At 46.5% G+C, this 26066-nt stretch overlaps 2 protein-coding genes across 2 annotated transcripts in view; both read right to left on the reverse strand.

Moving 5' to 3' along the window:
- LOC307058992 (uncharacterized protein) overlaps positions 1-12898 on the reverse strand; it is a gene marked incomplete at both ends in the record, with an annotated part of 29885 nt that extends 16987 nt beyond the window's left edge. The window contains 7 exons of the mRNA XM_079712680.1: positions 2362-2980; positions 4699-4725; positions 4821-4841; positions 5254-5475; positions 6895-7176; positions 11718-12065; positions 12814-12898. Of these exons, the coding sequence (XP_079568806.1) occupies positions 2362-2980; positions 4699-4725; positions 4821-4841; positions 5254-5475; positions 6895-7176; positions 11718-12065; positions 12814-12898 (1604 nt within the window). The remainder of the gene's footprint in view (positions 1-2361; positions 2981-4698; positions 4726-4820; positions 4842-5253; positions 5476-6894; positions 7177-11717; positions 12066-12813) is intronic.
- Positions 12899-16182: 3284 nt separating this feature from the next.
- On the reverse strand, positions 16183-24053 carry BTN3A3 (butyrophilin subfamily 3 member A3; the record flags this gene model as incomplete). The annotated part of the gene is made up of 8 exons (XM_079712256.1): positions 23732-24053; positions 22038-22319; positions 19866-20066; positions 19663-19683; positions 19549-19575; positions 19108-19134; positions 18633-18659; positions 16183-16886 (listed from the first exon to the last, which is right to left on the reverse strand). Exons 1-8 carry the CDS (start codon positions 24036-24038, stop codon positions 16183-16185), a joined length of 1596 nt encoding a protein of 531 aa, XP_079568382.1. The 5' UTR covers positions 24039-24053.
- Positions 24054-26066: the final 2013 nt, after the last annotated feature.

Here is a 26066-nt window from a genome sequence, read left to right on the forward strand (position 1 = left end):
GATTCTCAGCACTTTGCTACGAGGCCCCAGATAGTCTGCTTTCTACTTGTTTCCTGCCTGTCCCATTCTCAATCTTTGCTCTGACTGTAGGGGTTTATGTTCCTTTAACTAGTTAGTTTATTTCTGCTTTGGGGCTCGTAATGCACAAGATTCCCGATGCTCGGGAATCTTTCTTAGTCCTCAAGTCTCAGAAAAACCATCACTTCCTCCAGGAAGCCCTCCTTAACTTTGCCATCTAAAGTGGTCCCCCTCAGCCCCCACCCATTCCTCTCCATAATATCACCCTGTTTATTTCCTTCGTGACACAACAGACTGTACATGGTCGACACATTAAAGGTGATAAATTTGTTGAGAGTGAATGAATAAGCAAAGATATGAAGGAAGACAGTAAAGGATAGGAGCCGAGTTTTACACTATTTACATATTTTATACAGTGACTAGCAGAGCATTGGGTTCATGCTTAGTTTCAATAAATACTTAAAACATTTGAAATTTATGTTTATAAGGCACCTTAAGGATGAGGCATGATTTATCAAAAAAAAAGTATAAATGAAAACTCTATTTTCCTTGAACAAAAAATAAAATCGCTTTAACTTGCTATACCTCACTATTTCACTGTGAAATGGGGATCAATATATTTGCTATGAGAAAGCAAGGATACTGCATAAGTGAAAGTGGTTTGTAAACTATAATAAAAGATATGCAAACCCACTCAAAGCCTTATTTTACAGAATACCAAAACACCGAAAAGCTCTAACTTGCCTAAGATTAATATAGGCAGTTACTAGTAGTACTTGTTTCCTGACTCGCAGTCTGGTGCTTTTAGTTAAAACTGTTCAAATATTATTATAACAACAATACCAAAAATAAAAACAACACACGCACATACACATTAATAAGCCAGTCTTCCATCTCAGCAAATCACCTATTTCAATGTTCCTGATCTTTTCCAGAATGTCTCCATTTGAAACTGCAGTAAAACAATTTTGAACTTTTGAAATAACTTTTAAAGTTTCCAGCCAAGTTTCACAATTGGATGGCTGAATTATGTAAAGTTCAAAATACTGCCATTTATGTCATCATTTTAGATGACTGACTCAATTCCAAGATCCTCTATCCTGGTTCTCAAAAGATGTTTTGCAGATTTCTGGGTGGTCCTTGTAATACTTGCAAATAGTCTACAAGATTAATACTATTCCATAATAATGATACTAAGATATTATTTTTCATTTTTGCTCTCACTCTCTCACTAGTGTACAGTTACATTTTTTAGAGCCTACATGACCTGTGATATCCCAGCACCGAATACAGAGGTAGATGTGAGGATCTAGCCACCTTCGAGAAGCCAGACATTAGATTTGCAAAAACGTTAAAGAATACCACACTTCTCAATAAACTTTATTTTGCATTGGAAACAACAGACAGTTATTTTTCATGAAATTTTTTTAATATTAATCTATAATTGGCTTGTTGCTATTTTTAATATAAATTAATAAATAAACAATTTTAAACATTTCTCAGTTCCAATCTCTAATGCCACAAATATTGATAGATATATAACCCAACTGAGCAAAGGCTCTTTAGGGTCCTCAGTAATTTTTAAGTGTCCAAAGGCATCCTGAGGCCAAAAAGCAGGAAAGCACTGCTCTCCCCACTGAACCTGAACCTTGAGATCCACTTGGTCCAATGCTTACCTGCTCAGCTGGGACCTTAAACCTTAGGCCACTCTCAATAACTAAGTACTGACACCTTGTTTATTGTAGGGACACCTGAGCCAGGCCACGTCCAGAAGTATCCTCATCCTTCATCCTTCCTCATACGGATCTAGGCCTGGGGAGCTTTACTGTATGCCCTGGAAATCTTGGGGGTGGGTTGGAAATGGACCATCAGCTCCTGGGACCCCTTAGCTGTAATGGTGGGGCTTAACCACATCCATAGCCTCGGCCCACCTCTCAGGTCTCACTTCCTCTATCTCTGACTTGCATTTGTGGTTCCCGCTCCCCTCTTACATCCTAGTGCATCCTCGCCCCAAATCCACAGTATCTGACGTCAACTCCAGTCTCAGGCTGAATGTGTCCCTCTGATGTTAAAGCAACCGGTTTTCTGCCTGTCACGTTCTCACACTTCTTGGTTGGAAGCCATGTGGCAGCACTTGTGTTCCTGAGACTGGCCCCTGCCCCATCGTTACGTGCAAATGAGTTACTAAAGCAACAGCCTAATGAGGGAGAGATGGGGCTGGGGCTTGAGGAGGTGTCCAGGGGACCTCTGGAGGAGATTCTCTTCCGTGACCAGAAGGACGGAGGGTGGGTTTTCTCCAGGGGGTGCTGTGCTGTGGTAGTAGAGGTGGCCTGGGTTCTCTACTTGGCTCTGAGACGGGGGAATTGGTGCTGGAGGCTGCGGTGGGTCTCTGCCCTGTGAAGGACCAGGCCGCCCTCAGGCACTGTGACCCCCTGGGCCCCTGTAAACGCTGGACAGATAAAGAGGGGGCTGTCATCAGACCCCAGCCTGAAGAAAGGCCTCAGGGGCCCAGAGAAGGGCGAACGGGGGCACGTGTAGATGTGCGACCTGTCCCTCATGTTATAGAAGGACACATCTCCAGCTTCATAGTCCAGGAAGATGCCCACCCGGCGAAGGCGCTCTTTCAGGGGGAGAATCTTCTCCGGGGAGGACAGGACGCGGTACTTGTTCTCAAACATCTCCAGGGTCCAGAAGCCGTCCTGAGGAACCAGTAGGGTTTCCCCTTTCCTCTCAACATTGTCTCTACAAACACCCACAGCCCAAACCATCACGTTTTCGACCTCCACCTCCCAGTAATGTCTCCCTGAGGAGTAGTTCTCTAGGCCCAGGACACAAGGCTGACAGTCAAATCTCTCTGGGTTGTCAGGCATGCTCTGCCTGAAGGGACCCCGTCTCACACTTCTCCGGTCCTGTGACAGGAAGAGCTCGGGATGAGCGGTGTCTGGGTCCAGGACCACATCAGCTGCAGAGGAAGTCTCAGGTTTAGGCCTAGGATCTCAGGAGATTGTGAGATTCCTGGTCCCCAGAGAGATCCCAGAAAGCTGGTGGGAGATTCCCCCATGTAACTGCCTTTTCCGTGAAGGCCCCTTGATCCCAGATCCCAGGCAGCTCACAGAGAAAATTCCTGAGGCTGCACTTCTATCTCTAAAGTGGCAGGAGTGCTGCCTCAGGTCGAGGAGGACTGGGGCTCTAAGAAATTCATAAAGTTCAGCAAATGAGCTGAAATTAATGGCCCCGCTTACTCTCAATGTTCTCAGATCTGCCCCCTTTTCTATTCAAAATATATGATCTCTGGGACTCTCTTTAGCTGAAAAGTTTCCCACATGGCTTAAACCAGCAAAGAGGACCTATCCCCTCCCCGTCCCCCAATTAAGCCATTAAGGCCAATTTTTCCCTACACAGATAAGGGCGATAAAGTGTCCCTACACTGGTCCTCTGTGTTCTACCAGTTTAACCAGGTGACAACTGATTTAAAAGACTAATAAGCACACCCTTCAAAGGGTAAAAAAGAAGGATAATGTCCCCCAAAGTCTACCTGCCATACTTGCCTGAGAGGTGAGTATGGCAAAAGGTAGTTTTGCTTTAATAACATTGGTGTGACATCTACAGCTATGACCTCTCTGGATATAGGAAATGCCTCAGACCCCCGATGTTCTGCAGCCCTCTCCCATCTGCAGTTACTATTACTTAGTCAGTCTACATCTAACACAAAATCATTGTGTTAAAATGATTTTCTTCTTTCTCCAAGTTGTTATGTCTGATGGTGATAATTTTGAAATTCGAAAGAAGAAAGGTCCAAGTGCTGTGGGATCTAGTAAAGCCTGCATTCTTTTTTTTTTTTTTTTTTTTTTTTTTGTGGTACGCAGGCCTCTCACTGTTGTGGCCTCTCCCGTTGCAGAGCACAGGCTCTGGACGCGCAGGCTCAGCGGCCATGGCTCACGGGCCCAGCCGCTCCGCAGCATGTGGGATCTTCCTGGACCGGGGCACAAACCCGTGTCCCCTGCATCGGCAGGCAGACTCTCAACCACTGCGCCACCAGGGAAGCCCAAAGCCTGCATTCTTTGATGCTTGTGAGCAGAAGGTGACAAATCATAAAACTCAAAGTGCTCATTAGGACCAGGCAATTGGACCCTGTGTTCTCTCACCTGCCCAGGTCCTCTCCACTGGCAGGCTATACACAGAGTTATCAGCATTCTCTTGGAGCAGGAAGGCATTTCTGGTCCCTATTTGTACACCCCTCAGCCAGGCGTGGGAAGCTTATTGCTTTTCCCACATGTGGCTCTTCCACTGTGCAGTCTATACCATCTCCCAGGTTATAAATAGCTAAGCCAGTATTGTCTTCTTTCAAATTAATCCAGGATCCAAAGAGCTACAGCTACTAAAAGGTAACCTTTCGGGACATCTATTATGTATGGTAGACCTTTGGTAATCATGGATGAAATTATTCTAAAAAAGAAAGGATGGTGGGAAGTAAGCTATAGAGTTGGTTAAGAGCTGCACGGCTTCCCTGACAGCAGAGGTAGGCTCCGGCATTGGGTGGGATACTGCTGGTGAACCGACCCCAGGCTCCTGCCCCACCTAGCCAGCCTTGGGTCTCCTTGTTCATCTCCTCAAATGTGTCCTGTTGGCTGCCTGGTGGGGAGAAAGCTCGGGATCGGAGGGAATGTCAGAGGCGCTCACCCGCATGTAAGAGGCTTCTTCTCCATCCTGCAATGGGACAGGCAGAGAGGTGAGCTTCAGGAGATAATGCAGGGCAGAATGCAAATCATGCAGGGGGGTAGTTCAGGAAATGCTCAACTTACGCAGTTCTTCATGAAGTTGCTCTGAAAAAGAAACAGAAACAAATGAATGTCCTCAAAAGAAGAACTAAGAGAATTTGAGTTTGTCTTAAATGACGATGGCTGGTCTTCTATTTGAACACCACTGTCCCCCTCCCCCGCTGCCTTGGGAATTGTCAAGATACCAGAAATAACATATGATCAGGTGGCTGGATATTATCAGTACTTATTTGGGTTTGCTCTTGTCCAACAATATAGGGCTCTACGTAGCCAGGTGAATGGATGCAACATTTGCAGAATGGAAGAAAGCGAGGTCTGAGGGATTCATTACTAGGACCTGAAGAGTTCTAAGCCCTTGCCGCTGCCTTTATTCACGTCCTCTCTCTCTTTCGCAGGCTTTTAGCTGCCCGAGCTGTGTCCTTTTGCATGACAGTGAACTGTCTTCCTACTCTTTTACCTTTTATTTGACGTTCTTTCTCTTTTTCCACACGTTCTTTCCCCAGTTCCTTACGTGCAATTTCTTTCTCTTCATTTTCAACCTCTATTTGCATGGACAGAATCTTTTTTTCCATTTGGAGTTTCTTGACGAGACAGATGCTCCCAGCGATGAGCACGAGCAGAGAAGGCAGGATGACAGTCAGGGCCACCATCCAGGGAGATGTGCTGGGAATAAAGGATTCTGAAAAGGGAGCCCCGAAGTCCCATTTAGTGAGGAAAAAGGTGCCCTGGGATGAGAGCCCCTCCAGACGCAGATCTGAAGAGCGCCCCCCCTGCACCCCCTGGCCCCCACCAGGTCCCTGCTCCGTCAGCTTCTCTCTCAGAAACCCCAGCTAGGGAAAGAGGCTTCGGCTCTGCACTGGCTCGCCCCACAGTGAGTGCCAGGGTTGGGGCCCCAGCAGACCAAAAAGCAGTAACATCTGGAGTCACCATGGGTAAGACCAGGGTGACTAAAAGCTAACCAGCCATACTGAATCAGCACGGCCACCACATGGTATAAGCCACCCTCCCTTCTTGCCTGGAATATTGCAATGCCTTCTCCCTGCTTCGGTCCATATCCTCTGCGGTCTGTGCTCAGCACAGCGGCCTAAGTGAGATCATGTTACTTCTCTGCTCAAAACCCTGCAGTGTTTCCTATCTCACTCAGACTAACAGCCAAAGTCCATTTGTGGCCTACACTGCCTCATATGATCCGGATCCACTGTCTCTCTGAATTCATCTCCTCCAACTCTCCCTGCCCTCAATCCATTCCACTCACAACTGTGTCTTGGGGGGTCCTTGAAACTGCCAGATATGCTCCTGCCTCAGCCCTTTGCATATGCTGTTCCTGCTACTTGGCTTGCTCAGTCCTCAAACATCTGCATGGCTCACTCCTCACTACCCCAACTGCCATCTTTTCCGTGAAGCTTTCCCCGATCGTCCTATTTACAATTACAACTGCCTTATGGCCCTGACACTGCCTATCCCCCCCCTCACTAATTTTTTTCTACGGTACTTATCACCATCTGATATAATCCACAGTTTAATTAATTATTTCACTCCTTGTTTTAATTCATGATTTCATTTATTGCCTTCTGCTGTTCTAGAATGTGAGCCCCACGAGGGCAGGTATCTTCATGTATTTTGTTCACTGATTTACCTTTGGTTTCTAGAACAATGTCTTGAATATATGAGACGCTTGTTCAGTATTTAATGAATTTATGAATGTCTACAGACAGAGAATTTCTCCAACTCTGTCCCTTGGGAAATCTCTTGGGCAGGAAGGGAGGGCTTCAGCAGATACTACCTGCCCATAGATTTATGATTGTTCTAAATGTTTGAAAATTGTTGCAGGATAAGGACCATAACAGAGAAAAACAAAACAAGACAAAACTATCAGATTTACCCTCAGAGAAGAGGCTTCCTACTCCTGTGTTTTGAGGTGATCTGATTTTCCTCTTGTGACAAGGGGAGAGGCCTCAGCTCAGCTGTAGCCTCTAGCTCTTCAGGGCCCAGGACCCTTCCACTCCACGCCCCTACTCCCATCCCCATGCTGGGCTCCAGACTGTCTGCTGAGGATCCCGCCTCCATGAGATGAGCCTCCAGAGAGCAGGGAACTAACCTGGAATGAAAATCACAGTTTCCTTCTCCTGGTTGAGCAGGGTGTTGTTGACGGAGCAGGACATGTTCCTCACAGACTCGTCCCTGATGATCACAGCCATGGTGACCATGAAGAGGCCATCTGCGTTCGTAGTGTAAGTCTCCTCCAGCGGGGGCATGATCTCACCATAAGGGTCCCTCCACACGGCACGGGGCTCTGGGTACCACCCTACAGATGTGCATTCCAGCCGGATGCCTCCATCCTCGTGGCCCTTCATTTCAATAACGGGCTTAGAACCCAGGCCTGGGGAGACAGACCAGCTAAAGAGGTAATGATGTCTTAGCCGAAGTGTCTTAGCAGATCATCTGTTAGTGATGAGAGCCAAGGGAAGCCGGGAGAGAGCAAGAGGCTGGTGTCTGGAGAAATTGATTACGTACATTCCATGCACTCCCTTCTGTGAAGGGAGAAAGGAAGGAAGGAGAGGAGGGAGGGATGGAGGAAGGAAGGAAGGAGACTGTTAGGAGGAAAGGAAGGAAGAAAACCTTGATGTTGGAGAACACCAGGTGACCAACATGTCAAAAAAATTGTGAGATCTCTAAGTGGGGAAAGGATTACATTATACTTTTCTTTGTGCTCCACCTACAGACCCCATCACAGGAGCAAGCATTTATCTGCCTTCTAATAAATATTGGTTGATTGATTCATTCAGCTAGAGATTTTAATCTTCTCACTTCCGGGTGGGTGTGTCCACTGTGACCAGAAAGAAGCAGGCTTTCACTTTCTGCCCTGAAAGGACTTCTCAGTAGCTCTGGCTTCCTGAAGTTCTAGGTCAATACAGTAAAGAGAGAAACCTGCCAGGCTGGCAGAATCTTAAGAAACTTTTTGAGTTCAAGGCACTGACCCTCTTCTCCTGGTTTAGGACTTCACATCGCCACAGCTATCTGATAATCATAAGCAGCTGTTGGTTTTTAGGAAAACTGACAGAGCCAGTGTGCAAAGCCAACCCTCACCTCAGTTCAGACATGTTTACCTTCCAGTCAACTGGGCTCAGTCAATTAGGTAATTTTCTTACAGTCCCTTGACAACATTCTCCTATTAGATCTGGATGCTCCCGGGATCCTTAAGATAAAAACATCACCTCCTAAACGTCAGCAGATCATCGTCAAAAGTCCTAAGAATCCAGACTCTTCCTAACTTATTCTGTCTTTCAGAGAATCCTCAATAAAAGAGAACACTGGGCAGGAGAGAGCTGCAAATGCACGGTCCTGGGAGACTTCTGCCCCTTTAGCCAGGTATCCAGCAATCATCCAAACTTCTTTTAAGGAGTTTCTTTGTTAAGTCTATCCAACAAATTACACCAAAGACAAAATTAAAGCAGTCACTTAAGTCTTACTGCTTCTTGCTCAATTTGATCTTTTCAAGATGGAAAATAAAAAACAACTAGTGTCATATTGAAAGGCTCACAAAGAAACTTTGAAGTGGGATAAGATTCAAAAGAACTTGGCAAGATGGAAAGAAATCCTACAGAATGTTCCGGGGGGGTTCGATAAGGGCAAGCAGGAGACCATAGACTTAAGGACAAAACCAGCCAATTAACCAAACTGGAAAACAGTAAGCAAACAAACAAGCAAACAATTGTACACCGACTCACTTCAGAGTGGGGCAGGTCAGGGTCTTGTTTACAGGGGAAGAATGGAAAATTCCTGCCACATACGAACACATGGTGGTCAGCTCTGTAGTGCTGTTGTGAACAAAGTCAGGATACAAGGGTGGAGAAACCCTTCTTCCATGATATTCTATATCAATCAGATACAAAACTGCCCTTCTGAGTAACGAAGATGGGATCTCCTGCCAGTTACGTTTGAGGCTCACTGGGAAGGTCGCACCGTCCACAAACCTCCATTGGTCTGGTGGACTGAAATGCCATTGATTTATGTGTGTCTTAAAGGCTTTTCCATTCTTCAAAAGGCTTTTCCATTCTTCAAACTTTTCTTTTAAAGTATAATACTCTGACACCGGAAGTGAGGTCATACCTTAAAGCCAATAAACTTGTAGAAATCTCAGTTTAAATGCCACTTCTATCCTGAAGCCTGGCCAAATTCTCACTCATTTTCTCTGTGAGACCACTAGGCTTAATATATAATTTACATGTCAGTCACTCACACGACAACTAGTATTTGAGGAAAGGGAAAGAAGGCAAACTTAATATTTATCAAAAAATGAGATGTCCATATATGCTGTAGTTTCCTGGGCAGTCCTTGTTGATACCACTTGTCCCTGTGCAATTATTGACAGTGCCTCCTCTCACTCTCAGAAGTGTGCAGTTTGAATGATAAACTATGTGGTCCCCTATCAGGAGCCCACACGCCCTGTGCTGTGCTAGATGGGACTTCACACTGGATGCTCTCAGTAGCCCTAGACGTGCATGGCTCACTTCCTCACTTCATTCTCGTTTTGTTCAATTGCCATCTTTTCCGTGAAGCTTTTCCTGACCATTCTATTTCTAATTACCTTACCTCCATGCCTCCTAGAACTTTCTATCTCTTCCCTGCTTTATTATTTCCTATAGTACTCATAGCCATCTGATATAAAATCCAGTTTAATTATTTCATTTATTGCTCTGTGCACCCTCCAGAATGTGAGTTCCATGAGGGTAGGGATCTTCATGTATTTTGTTCACTGATTTATCCTCAGTTTCTAAAACAGTGACTTGAACACGAGATGCTTGTTAAGTATCTGTGGAATGAATTTATGAACGTCCGCAATGAGGGGTGCCCAGGGGTAAATTTTTCCACTCTGATTTTGATATCAGCCGTTCATCTTTTTCACTCCTTCATTTTACAACTACTTATTAAGTACCTGCTAGGTGCCAAGCAATTTGCTCGATGCTGGAGACATAGTTGTGAATACCTGATTGGTTCTGATTGTGATGTGAACTATAACGCTTTAAAAGAACGTCTAGTAATAAAAACCTGAAAGAGTACTTTTTAGTGCTGTCTACAAAAATTTTCAGTTCACCTGGGCCCATGGTTAGGCTTGTACTTCCCTCTCCTGTATAGTTAGGTATAACCATGTGACTTGCTTTGGTCAATGAAATGTGAGTAAAAATAACATGTAGCACCTCCCAGGCAGAAGCTTTACAAGCCAGTGAGTAATTGGCCGGGCTCTCTTTCCTCTGCTCAGGTGAACCACAAGGCTCCAGGCAGATCTGTATGAAGTAGAGCCCCACCAGACTCAGGAAGGATATATTTCATGTGTTAGAAATAGACCTTTGTTGATTTAACATACTGAGATTTGAGGGCTGCTTGTGACCAGAGCATAACCTTGACAATCCTGACTAATGCATACTTCAAAGATGATTAAAAGCATGGACTGGTAAGAGGCTCATGGAAAAAGGTTAAAAAAAGCAGATCTCAGGCTTAGAATAGAGGTAGCTCAGGCACGATGTGATGACCACTTACAACTTTATGGAGGAGATTCATTTAATCCTTCAATAATATTTGTTGAGCACCTGTTATGCTCCAGGGTCTGTTCTAAAGATGTGGATACAGCAGGAGCAAAATAGAAAACAATCCCTTATGAAATCTACATTCTAGTGGAAGAGCCATAGTAATCTGATAAATAAGTAAAATGCATATACTTAAGAAGGTGATAGGTGCTGAGGAAAAAAGTAGGGAAGGAGGGTAAAAAGGGTCAAGGATGGTGTTTGATCCTCACAGTCATGGAAAATAACTTACGAAAAAGAAAAAAAATAGATTGAAATCACATGTGAAAAACTTCTCTTTGAACTTAATGAAAAAGGTATGGAGCATCATATATGACTGACGAGAGTGTATATTGGTACAAACAATTTGGAAAACAAATGTATAGTACCTATTAAGGATGTATATTTCTCATTATACAGCATGTCTCTTCCTAGGAACCTGTTTAAGTTGGAGATTTTGAAAGTGGCATGTTGTGGACTGAACTGTGCCCCCGCAAAATTCATATGTTGAAGCCCTAACCTCCAGTCCCTTAGAATGTGCATGTATTTGGAGAGAGGGCCTTTAAAGAGGTAATTAAGTTAAAATGAGGCTGTTAGGGTGGGCCCTAATCCAATCTGACTGGTGTCCTTATAAGAAGAGGAGATTAGGACACACAGAGAAAGACACCAGGAACGCAGACCCACAGAGGAAAGGCCACATGAAGACACAGAGAGAAGACCACGTGAGGACCCAGTGAGAAGGTGGCCATCTGCAGACAAAGGAGAGAGGCCTCAGAAGAAACCAAACCTGCTGACAGCTTGATCTTGGACTTCCAGCCTCCAGAACTGTGAGAAAATACATTTCTGTTGTTTAAGCCACCCAGTCTGTGGTCCTTTTGTTATGGCAGCCCTAGCAAACTAACATGGTCAGTAGAAGGCAGTGTTCTAGTTCTTGACATGAGTAGTGGTTACATGGGTTATAGCTCATAATAATTCAGTAATCTGTACATTAATGTTCTATGAGTTTTTCTGTATGAGTATAATACTTCACAATAAAGATGTCTAATTCTAAAACATGTTACTGAGGAAGATGCTTAGAGATCTCTCACAAGTAGGCATAAGAATAATTTGTAGGGATTAAGCATTCACCCCTACTCAAGGTGACAGCTGAGTTCCGTGCGTGCGTCTCAAGAGTCGATGCCCACCGTTTAGCAGAGCAAACCCACTCACTGGGTCCTTGAGCAGGGGAAAGCCACCCTCCCTGTTTAAAGGGGATTCTAGGCAAAAATCTGCTGGTCTGCAGGGGGCCTGAGGTGAGGAGAAAAACTTTCCCTAAGAGTCAGGCTGTGAAAAAGCAATGGAACAAAATGAAAGGATGTACCTGCCACCATCAGGTGCATGATGGCCTCGTCGTAGGATCTGCCTTCTTGGAAATAACAGCGGTAGATGCCGTTTTCGCGGGCTGTGACGTTGTGTATGATCAGCCCCACGCTCCCTTTGGTGATGGCTTCGCTCAGAAAGGTTGTTCTTCCCCGGTACTCCTCCATCTGCTCCTCCGTTCTCTCTCGCTGGCCCTTGTACACGAACACTGCAGGGGAGAACTGAGTCCGGAACCACCGCACCTCCATGTCCTCAGCGTTTTTCTCAGGTGACAGGTGGCAGTGTAACTTGGTGTCTTCTCCCACCATGGCCAGGATAGGATCAGCTGGTCCCAGGACAATAAATTGGACTGTTCAACAAAGCGGTAGAGTCAGACAAGGGCACCAGCCATCAGCTCTCTAAGGTGGGAAAAGAAGTGGATATGCCAGGGCACAGACATGTTCTTTCTAAGGGGCTTCCTGAGCTCAGGATTCTGGGGGCCAAGAGATGTGGCTGGTCTATAGTGACAGACACCTAGCAGGGGTAGGAGGGGTGTCTATTGAGGATGCTAATGCTTCTTGAACAACACATGGAGAAGCATACCCTGATACCCCCCATGGACCCTGAGCTTACAGAGATCTTTTTCTATTTCCCAAACTAGCACAGTGCCTGGAGTATACTATAAACCTGAGCTGTCCAGTATGATAGCCACTAGCTAGTCCCAATTGGAGTGTGCCGTAAATGTACAATACACACAATTTTGAAAATTTAGAAAAAATGTTAAATATCTCACTGTTAATATTTTACATTAATTAAAATTTTAAATAATAATATTTTGGTTATGTGGAGTTAAAATAGATTATGAAAGGTTGTTTTATCTGTTTCTTTTTACTTTTTTAAACGTAGCTACTAAGAATTTTAAGTTATATACGCAGCTCGCCTTTGTGGCTCTCACTGGATTGCTAATGGAGGGCGCTGGGATCCATTCGAAGGCCGTGTGCAGAGCGAAAAGGTGAGCGAACACAACTGCAGCCCTTCTTTACCCCTCCTCTTTGCAGACTGAAGTGCTGATTTTCCTTTCTGAGAAGTTGATAGGAGTTAGTGGCATGCACCCCTACCTGAGACCGCTGCAAACAAGGTGAGGAGGTGGAAGAAGAGAAGGGAGACTGGCAGGGAGAAATGCAGAGAAGCAACTGGCTCCATAAGCACCCACGAGAGGCAGGGACGGGAAGCCTAGAGAGACGTGGAGAATCAGCCAGGGAGACTCGGCACTACAGTTCTGATGTAGGTCAAACTTTCCTGTAACCCGTGTTGGTTATCATCAGCGCCCCAACTGCTGTCTTGGGCAGCCCCCTTCCTCTCCCGGTTCAGGTATTTCCCGATAGATGACTTCATTAAAAATTCCATGGAATAAGCCAACAATACAACGATCGGGAAGACAGTTTTCCGCCCTCCTCGGCTCACTTCTCCGGCCAGAGTTGAGTTTCTTCAGACGTCACTTGATATTCTTCCAAACCCATCCTCCCTCCCTTCCCTTCCTCCTCGCCGCGAATCTGGCTCGGCACCAAGTCAAGCCCGGGGTGGAGAGCCTCCCTCCCTTCACCCCCGCCCCCGGAAGCATCCCCTACCCGGGACCCCGCCTTTCCCCTTATCAGGCTCTGTTCCTCCCGCCTACCACCCCCCACTCCCCGCCCCACCTCGAGCGGTAGCGCGTCCCCTCCCTTTCTTACCTTCTAGAATTAACTTCTGAGTTTTCTTTTCTCCTCTGACGCTCAAATGATGATTTTCCGGTTGTCCGTCTTCCCCCTAAACCCGCCCATGGGCACAGGCACAACCAGACCAAACCTTTCCGAAAGCGGAGAAGGAACTTTTCTTCGCCTCCTGTTAGTCGCGGCCTGGGGGCTGCGGCCCCTGGTACCCGATCCACTCGGGGACCACAAAGTCACAAGATCTCCAATGAATGATTTAGAGCAGGCCGTGGGTCAGCCAGCCAATGGCATCCCTGAACCTGCTTTCTCACCAGTTACTGGGTAGAATACACAGAAACAGCTTAGGACTTAAAAACTCACAGCTGCGCGGAGCCTTTAAAAAACTTTCTTTTTTCTTTCTTCAGAAGCGAGATCCTTTTCATATTTTTATTGAAAAGCCTTGAGATTCCCCGAGGATTTTGGCGTTGCTGCTAATCACCAGGAGAGGCCTGCCGTGTGTAGAAGTGTGTGTGTGTGTGTGTGTGTGTGTGTAGTGTTTGGGGTTGGGGGTGTGATGACGTAAGCATAAGCATATCTCACAGCTTCACATGTTTCTTAGTCTTGGGTGGGATGGAGCCCAGTTGCCCACATGATAACCAACTGATTAATGTACCCTTTATGTAATTTTTCTCTCAGTTGGCTTTTCTCTTTTTTTTATTTCCGAACTTGAGTTTCCTGGGATCAGTTCTCAAGCAGACAACGTGACTCCGAGTCCTTGACTCAGTCAGCTTTTGGGAACCCAAACTAAGAGATGGATTCGGTAGAAAGTTCACCAGTCATCATCAACAGTGAGAATTATCTTTTCTGCAAAAGGACACTCTGACATGTATACCTGGGTTTAGTAAGTGAACGAAGGGCTACAGATAAAATTTCCAAAAAGAGTCACTCATTGAGATTCATGGGAATCTCCAATCATGGAGGCCCTTAGTGTATACAGGACAGAGGCCTCCTCCAGAGTGAGTGAGGCTGTGACTACGTGTGCTAGCCTGAAGAGTTCACACCAGAACCTTTACCACCTGTGATTATGACACATTACATGGCAAAAGAGATCTTAAGGTTATGGATCTTAACATAGAGAGATTATCCTGGATTCATAGGAAGATTATCCTGGATTATCTGGTTGGACATATCTAATTACATAAATTCTTAAAAGTGGAAAAAGGCAGGAGAGTCAAAGAGATTCAGTGGAAGAAGAACCAGGGTGGATTCAAAGACTGAGAGGGATTCAATCTGCCATTACTGCTTTGAAGCTGGAGGAAGAGGACCACGAGCTGAGGAACGTGGCAGCCTCCAGAAACTGGCAGTAGCCCTCAGCTGACAGCCAGCAGGAAATGACAGCCTCAGTCCTACAACTGCAAGAAACTAAATTCTGCCACCAATCTGAATGAGCAAGGAAACAGATTCTTCCCAAGAGCCTCCAGAAAGGAATGCAGCCTGCAGACACCTTGATTTTAGCCCTCTGAGACCCATGTTGGACTTCTGACCTACAAAACTGTGAGATAATAAATTTATTTTGTTTTAGGTCACAAAATTTATGGTAATTTATTATGGCAGCAATAGAAAACTAATACAATAAGGACTTTGTGAAAATGTTGCAGTGAGGTAAATTGTGAAACTGTGGTGAGTAAACTGTAGGGGCTTAAAATCTAGAAAATGCTCAGTTGAAGAGTGAAGATTATTAACACATTTATTTAACAAAGGTAACTTGACAACCACATGCCCGGTAGAGGGGATACACTGGTGAACAAAATAGTGATGATAATGAAGAGTAACTTCTGCCCGGTACCCATCAGCTGCAAGGAACATCCGTTAACATCAGTAACTGATCAGGCGTGGAAATATCCCTTTCCTGGAGATGGACTCTACAGTGTGATCAAAATACTGCTAAAGTTCATCTAGCTTCATTCCTCCCAAATTCTTGTTCCACAGTCAGTCTTTAGGTATTAAGTTAGGCTTTCTAGAAACCTTAAACGTAGGAGGACTGCTTCTGGCTCCACAATTACCTATCACATTGGCCGGGGTAATCGGGGTGGAGAGGGGGTGGGGCGGTGGTGGTACTCATGCCCTTTAGTAGTTAAGATTTTGGCCTTTAGTTCCTTTGCAGTCCTGTGTGATGCAGTCACTGTGAATTCATTCTCTGGACTAACTCACCGGCAGAGCCAATCCAGCGGCGCGCTGGACCTATGGCTCTGACTGTTGACCTTGAAGGAACCCAGTGGGCTGTGGCCTCCATAGACACCTACAGTGATCCTTACCCTGGGTGCCCTGGGAAGGGACACTCAGGGCTGCATATGGTCCCTTCCCCACAGGGGCAATCGGGCTGGAAAACAGGCTAGGGGGTAGAGGGTGGGTGGAGGCGGGGGACAGGGGCCAAACATCCCCTGGCAGCACAAACTGATGAATTATGTAAGTCGCTTAACTCGGCCCTACCTCAGTTTCCACACTTGCGCAATGAGGCTATATCACAGGGTTGCTGTGAGGATTAAAGGAATACATTTATTGAAAGCTTTGACACAACCCCCAGTACACTTACGTCATCCGTAAGTGTTTTATATTCAAATCCCAGCTGTCATTTACTAGCTGAGTGACCTTTCGGAAGTGAATTCACTTTTCTCCACCCTGGTTTCTTTCTCCATATAAAGAAGACAATAAAGCGGTATCAAACTCAACTGTCCATATGGAATAAATAATTGTATTAATATTAGTGAAGTGCTTCACACAGTGTGTGTCTTCGGTATTTTATGGTTGTGATTTGTTGCTGTTAGGGAAGAGGCCCTCAGCTTCAGGCTGGGCAGGGAGAAGCAAGGATGTTACTTCAGCCTGAGGCTCCCCATTCTCATAAGCTGAGCCCAGGGCCACTGGGGTCTCCAGAGAAAGGTCAGGCTCTAGGTCAGGAACACCGGAACTCCCCACTCCTGTCAATGCTGGGCAAATGGTCAAGGCAGTGGGCTCCAAGGTCAAAATCCTGAAAACAGGCCACAGAGGCCCAGAAAAGGAGGTGTGCGGGAAGGTGTACACATGAGATCCATCCGCGGCGTTGTAGAAGGAGACCTCACCCGTCTCATAGTCCAGGAAAATCCCCACTTTTTGAGGAGGGTTGGCAACTGTCAGTTTGGTCCGGGGGTCAGTGAGAGCCCGATAGTCATTCCCATCAGACAGCCCCATAGTCCAGAAGCCGTTCTCAGGTGTCATTTTAATCCAACATTTCCTCTCCACGTTCTCCCTGCACACCCCAACGTGCCACTCCTTCCTGTCCCCAACCTCTACCTCCCAGTAATGTCTCCCTGATGTGAAGCTCTTGCAGCCAAGCACACAGTAATGCCAATCAAATCTCTCGGGGTTGTCTGGCAGATTCTGTCGTTCGTCTGCTCGCTGCAAGCTCCTCTGGTCATCAGAAACAAGCAGGATGGGGTTTGCTGTGTTCGGATCCAGTATCACATCCGCTGCAGAAAGTTTGGGGATGGGGTCATGGGTCAGCCATTGTTCCTAGATCTCAGAGCCTCAGCCCTCAAGGCCTGGGTCTGGTTGAGGAAGCCCAAGTCCAGAGCTGGGTGTCCCTAACCTGCCCTGAATGTGACCCCCTTAGCAATACCAAAAGAAAGCCATCAGGGGTCTTAAGTTCAGTGGGAAAGAGGAGGGTGATGAGGGTCAGGGTCTTCTTAACTGACACCTGGAGCTGGCTCTTTCCTTGTACCTTTATCCTGTTTCCGTCCCTGAAATGACTCTGCCCAACTGTGCTTCATAGGCACATAGGTTTAAATTTCAATCCTTGCACTACCACTCATGAACTGAATTTCTTTTCCTTTTCTCTTCTCCCATAGACTTAAGCTATATAATATCTTTAAGCCTCAACTTTCTTAACTGAAAAATGGGGATAAAAATACTAATCTCTAGGGTAGGAAGACAACACATGTTGTGTATTTGGCTCAGGGCTGGGCATGGAGGAAGTGGCCTGATCTTATAAAAGCTGCCAGGTCTTTTCTGTGCTAAGGGCCATGTTGGGGGCTTTATGTGCCCCCAGACCCACTCTCCATCTTGCTCCACCCTCTTCTGGGCCCCGGGAATCTGTCCTCTATGGACGGTGTCACTGGGTTCTCTTGCCTCTGGTCACCTGCTGGATTTGGCCAATGGGAGGTACTAGCTGAAGACTGGAAGGAGAAGGAAGAGAGGCACAGCATTTATTTTTCCCCCTTTCTTCCCTGCCAGCTTCAGATGGTGATGCTCTAACAAAAGGATGACTTTTCTCAGGCAGCCCTCTCCTTGAGCTATAGCTTCCTCTGGGCTGCACCCTCTCCCTATCTCTTCAGGCCCAGGGGTGGTGACAGCTCCCCACTGTTGTGAGTCCTGGGGGACAGACTGTTCCTTTGTCGGCTTCCCTTTACTCTCTTTTTTGCCTTTGTAAATAGTTCCTTCTTTAAACCCTCTTCAACCACCCATTTTGAATATACCATCTCTTTCTTGCTGTTTTTTTGACCAAATACACATTTATGAGCTCATTTAGTCTTTACCTCAGCTCTCACATAAATAGGAATTACAATCATCATCTAAAATGGAGGAGACTGAAGCTCAAAACATCAAGGAACTTGAGGACACACAGTGGCAGGAGGTGGCATACGGAGCTTGGGAAAGGACAAGACCTCTTTTTTTTTTTTGCGGTATGCGGGCCTCTCACTGTTGTGGCCTCTCCCGTTGTGGAGCACAGGCTCCGGATGCGCAGGCTCAGCGGCCATGGCTCACGGGTCCAGCCGCTCCGTGGCATGTGGGATCCTCCCGGACCGGGGCACGAACCCGTGTCCTCTGAATCGGCAGGCGGACTCTCAACAACTGCGCCACCAGGGAAGCCCAGGACAAGATCTTTGAGCATTGCTTTCTCTCCTTGGTCACGTTGCATCCTCGCTCTCCCTGTAGTATTAGTTCACTCTGTCTGTCCTTCCCCTCAGCTCCACCTTTGATGCCTCTTCCTTCCCATAAAGGTCTATGGAAGCCCAGGAGAGCAATTCTCCCTGGTTCTCTGGGCTCTCAGTGGGAGGGCATAGGAGATGGGCACAGCCTTGAGATCGAGACCTCAAGCCATGTGCCCGGAACTCTCCCAGTCATGGGGACTTGTCCCAGAATCTCAAGACTTGGAGAAGAAAAAGGGAATATGGTCCTTTGGGTTGTTGTCCTAGGGGACATAGTGATTCACTCACCAGCTTGGAAGAGGGCCTTCTTCCACTCTGAAAGAAAGGAGACACAATAAGGAAAGGTCATTAATTCTGATCTTTCCCTTACCCATTCTCCTCAACAAGACTTTTCTGTGTCCCTTCAGTCTCTTCCAGTATCCAGCTTCCTTCCTCTACAGCTCTGACAGATTAGGCATAAAAGGTCTCAAAAATGGTTGACTTCCTCATCATGCTGGGGCTGCAGGTGACATGGTCAGGCTATAGTAGGCTGTGTGCTTGTGTGCCAGCAGGGCGGGGAGTGGCTGAAAGTGCCCAGATGCTGTATCTGAAGGGCCTTTCTGAGGCTGCAGAAAAGCAGGGGTGGTACTCCCCACAGAAAATGAGCCTCTTGGTTAGATCTGAGTATTCCTACTGGGAATGCCAATGGGTCACACAGCAGGGAAAAAGTTTGAATGCTTATATACACGTGCCAGGAAACTCAGAGGACATCCAGGTCACTCACCAGGATAGGCCTGAGACTTCTCCCCACCTACAAGGGAAGAAAGGCGGAGACGTCAACTGAACTCTGTCATTTCGGAGTCATTTCCTTTCTCCTCCTTTTGCACCCAACTCTCCTTGTTTTTGACCACCTACCCTTCCTACTTCCTCCCTCTGCCTGTTCAACTCTCTCCTCCCCTCTCTTCCTTACGGGGGCGGGGGGGAGGGGGAATGAAGGCCCCTTTCTCCATTAAAAAAACAAACAAAACACTCATGATTCTCTCCTCCTTTCTCCCCAACAACCACTTCCCCCCAATCAGCCTCCCATATTTCTTTTCTTGGGAAAAAGGATCCAGAACATTCCTTCAGCCCAGGGCAGAGTTAGGGGCTGAGGAAACCGGCTGGAAAATACTCAGGCAGAGAAAGGCTTGGATGAGAATTCGGAGAAAATGTCAGAGCCACTCACGAGCCATGTACTGGATCTTTCTCCACTCTGCAATGGAAGAAGGTGATGAGTCATTAAGAGGCCCAGCGGGGGATAGGAAGGTGAGCTTGAGTCCCCCAGGGCATCAGAACTTACTGAGTTCATACTCGAGTGTCTCTGGAAAAGAAGCAGAAAAAAAAAAAAAGTACTGTTATGGGGATGGAAGGAGGAGGACCTCTAGAATATAAACCTTAAAAATGACCTAGTGCCGGGTTGGGTGCATGGGATGGGGATGCGGAGAGGTAGTCCGGCTCCCTCCTGTAGGCACAGGCCTTAGATTCCCTCTCGGGCTCAGATACCTTTTATTCTTTGTTCCTGCTCTTTTTCTGCCCGTGCTGTTTCTTTTTCCTCTTCTGCTTTCTCTTTCTCCATGAATAGAGCCACATTTTCTTTCCTCTGTAGCCACAGGAAGTAACCAGCCCCTGCGAGGAGCAGCAGACAGACAGGCAGCGTCGCCGCGAAGACAGCGATCCAGCGCTGGGCCCTCCTGAAGAAGGGATCTGCAATGGGATCCAGTCTTAGCCTCTCACCCTCAGGGCAGGGATCATGGAGTTCATCTCCTGCCGTCAAATGATCTTTCTCTTCCTAAGTTCTCAGAGAACTTTAGGGAAGACTGCAGTAAACCCTAGTAAGGGTTTATAGTTACAGCAATAGCAAATACCATTACTTGTCTTGAAAGGTCTGCCTCTCACATGTAAATGTGATACTTGGGCGTCACAATCAAGATTTTTCTAATTAAAATTTACAATAGGTTATATTCACTTGGTTCAAATATCAAATAAAAAAACATAAAACATCACCCAAGTCTCCTATTCACTTTCTCTGCCCGCCTCCTTTTATTAGATTCATTTAATCAGCCTAGTGTGGTGACTAAGAATGTGCACTTGGGAGCTGGGGTCCTGGGTTCAAATTCTGATTCGTCCACCTGACTAGCAGTATGACCTTGGACTAATTACTTAAACATTCTATTCCAGGTGTCCTAATCTGTAAAATGGGGGCGATAATAAAATTAATAATAATAGAATAATAAAACCTAACTCATAATGTTAAAGCATTAAATTAATGTTTATAAAGCATTATAAACACATAGTGAGTGCTATCCAAGAGTATATTAAATTTAAAAATATAAATGTATTCTTATTTTTTCTCTTTACTCCAAAGATAACATTCTGTATAAACTGCTCTGTGTCTTGCTTGTTCTGTTCACACTGTATCTTGCAAATCTTTCCATATTACTACAGACAGAGTGCCTGTGTTTCCTTTCAGAGCTGGGCAATATTCCATTGCATAAAAATTCCCCATTAATGGATATTTGCATAGTCGCTAACTTTTTGCTCTTATAATTAATGCTATAAGAAATAACTTTTTACATGGGTAGTTTTCTACACATGCAAGCATATCTGTCAGATAAATTCCTAGAAGTGGGATTTTGGATCAATAAGTAGGTAGTTTGGATATATATTGCTATATTGCCCCCAATAGCAATTGTGCCAATTCATACCAAAAATATATCAAATTATGTATACCAAAAAATGTCTAAGAGTGACTGTCTCTCCACAATCCTACCATCAGAATGTTTTATCAACAGCACTGTTTTGTTTTGTTTTATCTTGTTGCCAGTCTCACAAGTGGAAAATGTTTTAATATAAATTTCTCTATTGAGTGAGGTTGGACACTCTTTCATACGTCATTCCTTTTCTGTGAACGAATAATTCATATCCTTTGCTTTTTTTCTACTGGTTTGTTTCATATTTTAAGGAGGTTAGTGCTTTCTCTAAATTATGAGTTGTACATATTCCTCCTGCCCCCATTTTGTCATTTGTCTTTGCTTAAGGATTTGATCTTTACCACTTCTCCCCCAATTCCCATTGCCTGTCACAGTTTCTGGCACATAGGAAATGCTCAGTAAATACTTGTGACATTATAACAGGGAAAAAGAAACATCCCTGGAGCAAGAAGACGCCTCTGGAAACCTGCTCAGTGCCTCGTTTTCACTGCAAAGTCAGCACAGAGAATCACACGTCCTCCTTCTTTCTTTTCTTTTTTTTCCTTTTTAAAATTCATTTTTATTTCATTTTATTTATTTATTTATTTATTTTTTGTGATATGCGGGCCTCTCACTGTTGTGGCCTCTCCCGTTGCGGAGCACAGGCTCCAGACGTGCAGGCTCAGCAGCCATGGCTCACGGACCCAACTGCTCCGCGGCATGTGGGATCTTCCCGGACCGGGGCACGAACCCGTGTCCCCTGCATCGGCAGGCGGACTCTCAACCACTGCGCCACCAGGGAAGCCCAGGGAAGCCCAGGGAAGCCCAGGGAAGCCCCTCCATATGCCTCTTTTAAGGTGCATTTAATGGAATTTTAAAAACTGAAGTATAACTGACTTATAATATTATAATAGTTCCAGGTGTTCACACTTTCTTCTTCCAATAGCCACAGATCAATATACCTGAGGCTAAGCAGGGTACTGACCTGCAATGGAAATCTGGGCTGTCTTTTCCTGGTTGAGGAGGGGATTTCTGATGATACAGGACACCCCTTCTCCAGAGCTGCTTTTCACCACTAGAGATGATGTGACTGCATACAGGCCCATTCCATCTGTAGCTGGAGGTGCTGCCACAGCTGGCATGTTCTGGCCCTTGGCATCTCTCCACTGTATTTGGGGCTGGGGATACCAGCTGGTGGATGTGCACCCCAGGTGGATCCCTCCATCCTCATGGCCCTTCATTTCAATGTGAAGATCCGAACCCAGAGCTGTGGAAGGGACAAATGAGCCTCAATTCTTGGGAGCCTCCAGTATCAGTGAGGGTCTCAGCAGGAAATGGATGGCACGCCCACGTTAGAAAATTAAAGTAGGGTTTCATTAAAAAGCTGTTTACAAAAAGGTGGTCATTAATGAGGAGAAAACTATATGGGGTAGAGCAATACCCCAGGGCCAGGAACAGTAGAGCTGTTACCACCCACCCCCAAACCCAAAGGGAGGTGGAGAGGAAGCCGTTTTGAAGACCTAAAAGGAGAGAGTCATGTAGAGAGGACTTTCATAAGAGGAGCTGTGACCTTTGGGAAGAGCATGCAGCCAGCTAAAGGTGGCCCTGCAGGGAGAAAGCCAGGGGCATAAGCACCCGGACTTCTCTCCTCCTTCCCTCCTCTATCTTCAGCTATGGCTCCCCATTGACCAAACTCAGCCAGAAGCCACAGTGCAAGAGAATGCTCTGAGAAAGAGAAATGCAACCTTTGACATTGGACATGGGCCTGGTCTTGGTGTTCTCCTGGGGAACACAAGCCATTTCATGGAATGTCAGCATCAAAGGGCCCTTTGTCACTATGACGGGTCAAGACAAAAACAAGACCAACAACAATCATGTTTGAACATAGAGAAAAACACGAACACTGTCCAAAACACAACGAAGACCAAACATCCTCCTGTCCTGGCTGTGAGTGATGATGCTCCTTTACCAGTCCCAGCTTTAGCTTCACTCTAGTCTTCCTCCTGGGTAAGATTTATGAAGATACCCACCCACAGAATTACACGGCCCCTCCTCCCTGACAGCATCCAATCCAGAGCAAAGCCTACTTCCATAAACGCTGCCCCAAATCCCCTAACAGAAGCCCAAAGTCTGTACCAAGTCTTCTCTAACAGCCTCTTCCTGAGACCTCCAGTTCCCACATGGCATGGACTCCCCCTCCTGCAACAAGGATTAAAGTCAACTGGTACAACTGCAGGGGTGTTCCTGGGAACTCGGGTTGGAGAACAGTGGCTGTACAGATGCTGTCCCTACAGCTCAGCCTCCCAGGGCTCACAGCAGGGTGTACCTGGAGGGGCGCCAGAAGCCACAGGGAATTCAACTGAACCCAAACCACTGTGCACCATCTCTGAGGAGATGTTTTCTTATCCTTCTCATCCCCGACCCTCCACTTCCCAGCTTAGACCCTGGCGACCAGCAGGAGGGAGTTCTCTACTTGATATGATAGGGTACAGGAGGGAGTCTTCCTGGAGGAAGACCTGCATCTTTCCCGAGGGCCTCAGAGAAACAAAGTTGGAAGGCAGCGGAGGCAGTTCCTGGTGATCAACCAGGAGCTCTGCGAGGTGGATTTGGAGCATGAGCTCTGTGTCTGCCCCCAGGCCCCACAGAGGAACGAGCTCAGAACAAAACCCGGAGGCTCACCTGCAACTTTCAGCTCCACCAAGGCTTTTTCGTAGAAGTTTCCATCTTGGAAATAACACAGGTAGTTTCCACTGTCAGAGGCTCTGATGCTGTGAATTCGGAGAGCAGCCTTCCCTGCAGTGATGCCATCTCTTAAAAACTCAGTTCTCCCTCGATACTCTGCTGTCTGTCTGTCTTCTACTTCCTTGCCATGTGCATACATGAAAACTACCTGCCTGAGGCTGGATCTCACCCACTTCAGTTCCATGTTCTCTGCACTCATCTTCGGGGACAGGTGACAGGGCAGCTCAGCGTCTTCACCCACCATGGCCAGGATGGGCCCAGGGGGTCCAATCACAGCAAACTGAGCTGGTCAGCAAAAGGGGGAAACTCCATGAGAGGGAGTTGGGGCCATGATGGTAAGGGGGTGTCTCAGGCAGAAAAACCTAGAGAGGAACAGGATCCTGACAGAAGGACATTTGTCTTAATGGCTTGTGTACTTTCAGTTTGTGATGGGACTTCCAGGACTGAACGGTCAAAGGTTCTGACTGGGCGCTAACAGGTAATTGTCTGCTTCCGATACATAAAAGCAGCATCGTTCCCTACCTGAGCAAGAGGTGAGCAGCTGGACCAAGATGATGCAGACAAGGAGGTGGGGCAGAGGGAAATCTAGGGACGGCGCCATTTTCATCTGTGCTGCAAATAGAGAGAGGCAAGAAGGAGTCAGGCAGAAATACGGCCTGGAAGAAGATGGATAATTCTGCGTGGAATTCTGAGGTTTCCACGCAGAATTCTCCACCTCAACAGGGCCAACTCAGGGCGAAACACAGGATCACTAGTGTGATGACCCAAGATCTTCCTCTGCCAAAATGTCTGCTTGGGAGTCTCTTCACCTTTGCGTTCCAATATGGAAAATCTCCCATAAAAGTATGTATGTTGGGGCTTCCCTGGTGGCGCAGTGGTTGAGAGCCCTCCTGCCGATGCAGGGGACACGGCTTCGTGCCCTGGTCCGGGAAGATCCCACATGCCGCGGAGCGGCTGGGCCTGCGCGTCTGAAGCCTGTGCTCCGCAACGGGAGAGGCCACAACAGTGAGAGGCCCGCGTACCGAAAAAAAAAAAAAAAAGTATGTATGTTAAGTGTACAGACAGTAACCCTAACCCATCAGGAAATCCTCGGCTCTGCTGTCTGAACATCTTCAGAATCCTTACCCTTGCCCACACTTCCCCAGCTACACCAGGTCCAAGCCTCCACCATCACACTCTGATTAATACGGGACCCTCCCCCTCTCTGGGTCCCCTGATTCTGCTTGTATCCCCTACAGTCTCAACACAACATCCAGAACATTCCTTGAGTCACATCCTGTCACTCCTCTGCTCAGCACTTTCCAGTGGCTCCCATTTCACTCAGAGTAAATGCTGAAGTCCTTCCAGTGGCCGGCATGGACCTCCAGGACCTGCACTCCTCACTTCATCTCCCCTACTCTCCCTGTCTCTGCTCGGCCACACTGCCCTTCCTGCTGCTCCTTGAACAGGACATGACAGAGGACCTCGACCTCAACTCTTCCCTCTACCTGGAACCCTCTTCCCTGCATATTCACAAGCTCCCTCTCTTGCCTCCTTCAAGTCTTTCCTTTAAAGTCAGTTCCTCTATGGGAACTTCTCTGACCACAGAATTATGGCAAACTGCTCCCATCCCCCTGAATCTGCTCCCTTTTTCCCATTGAATTTTCACCAGTGAACATGTCATACATTTATCATCTGTCTCCACCTGCTAGAATGTAAGCTCCACAAAATAATGATATTGGTCTGTTTTGTTTCCTGATGTGTAAGAAGCCCGTAGCATGGTGGTGGTTCACATGGAAACCTCAGTAAATATTTGTTGAATGAGTGAATGGATGAGGGGTTACATATTAAACCATCAATACTCACTAGCATTTTAGTTCACTTTTGATGATCAGATTAGTTGGTGGTCATCCAACTAATGGATGGAGAGGAGGGGAGGTGGAGAATTTATGAGGATAAGTGTTTTTCTCCATAATGACAGTGCTCTTTTGGTCTGGCTTAGAGATCAGAGCTTGGCCTCTTTTGGTCCCACTGGGCCTTGACTATATTAATGTGTTTGTTCCTATTTTTCAATAAAGTGGTTTCAAGGAGCAAGCCTGTCCTGGACATGCAAGTGTTGCAACTTGATGTGCCTTAGTGCACTCCTTTCACAATTGTTTCACAATTGTTCTGGGAATTCCCTGGCGGTCCAGTGGTTAGTACTCTGCGCTTTCACTGCTGGGTTCAATCCCTGGTTGGGGAGCTAATCCCATGTGTGGACCCCCAAAAATTGTTCTTTGGGGGAGAAACATCT

This window comes from Hyperoodon ampullatus (genome assembly GCF_949752795.1).
Source record: "Hyperoodon ampullatus genome assembly, chromosome: 10".
In the NCBI taxonomy this organism is placed as follows: Eukaryota; Metazoa; Chordata; class Mammalia; order Artiodactyla; family Ziphiidae; genus Hyperoodon; species Hyperoodon ampullatus.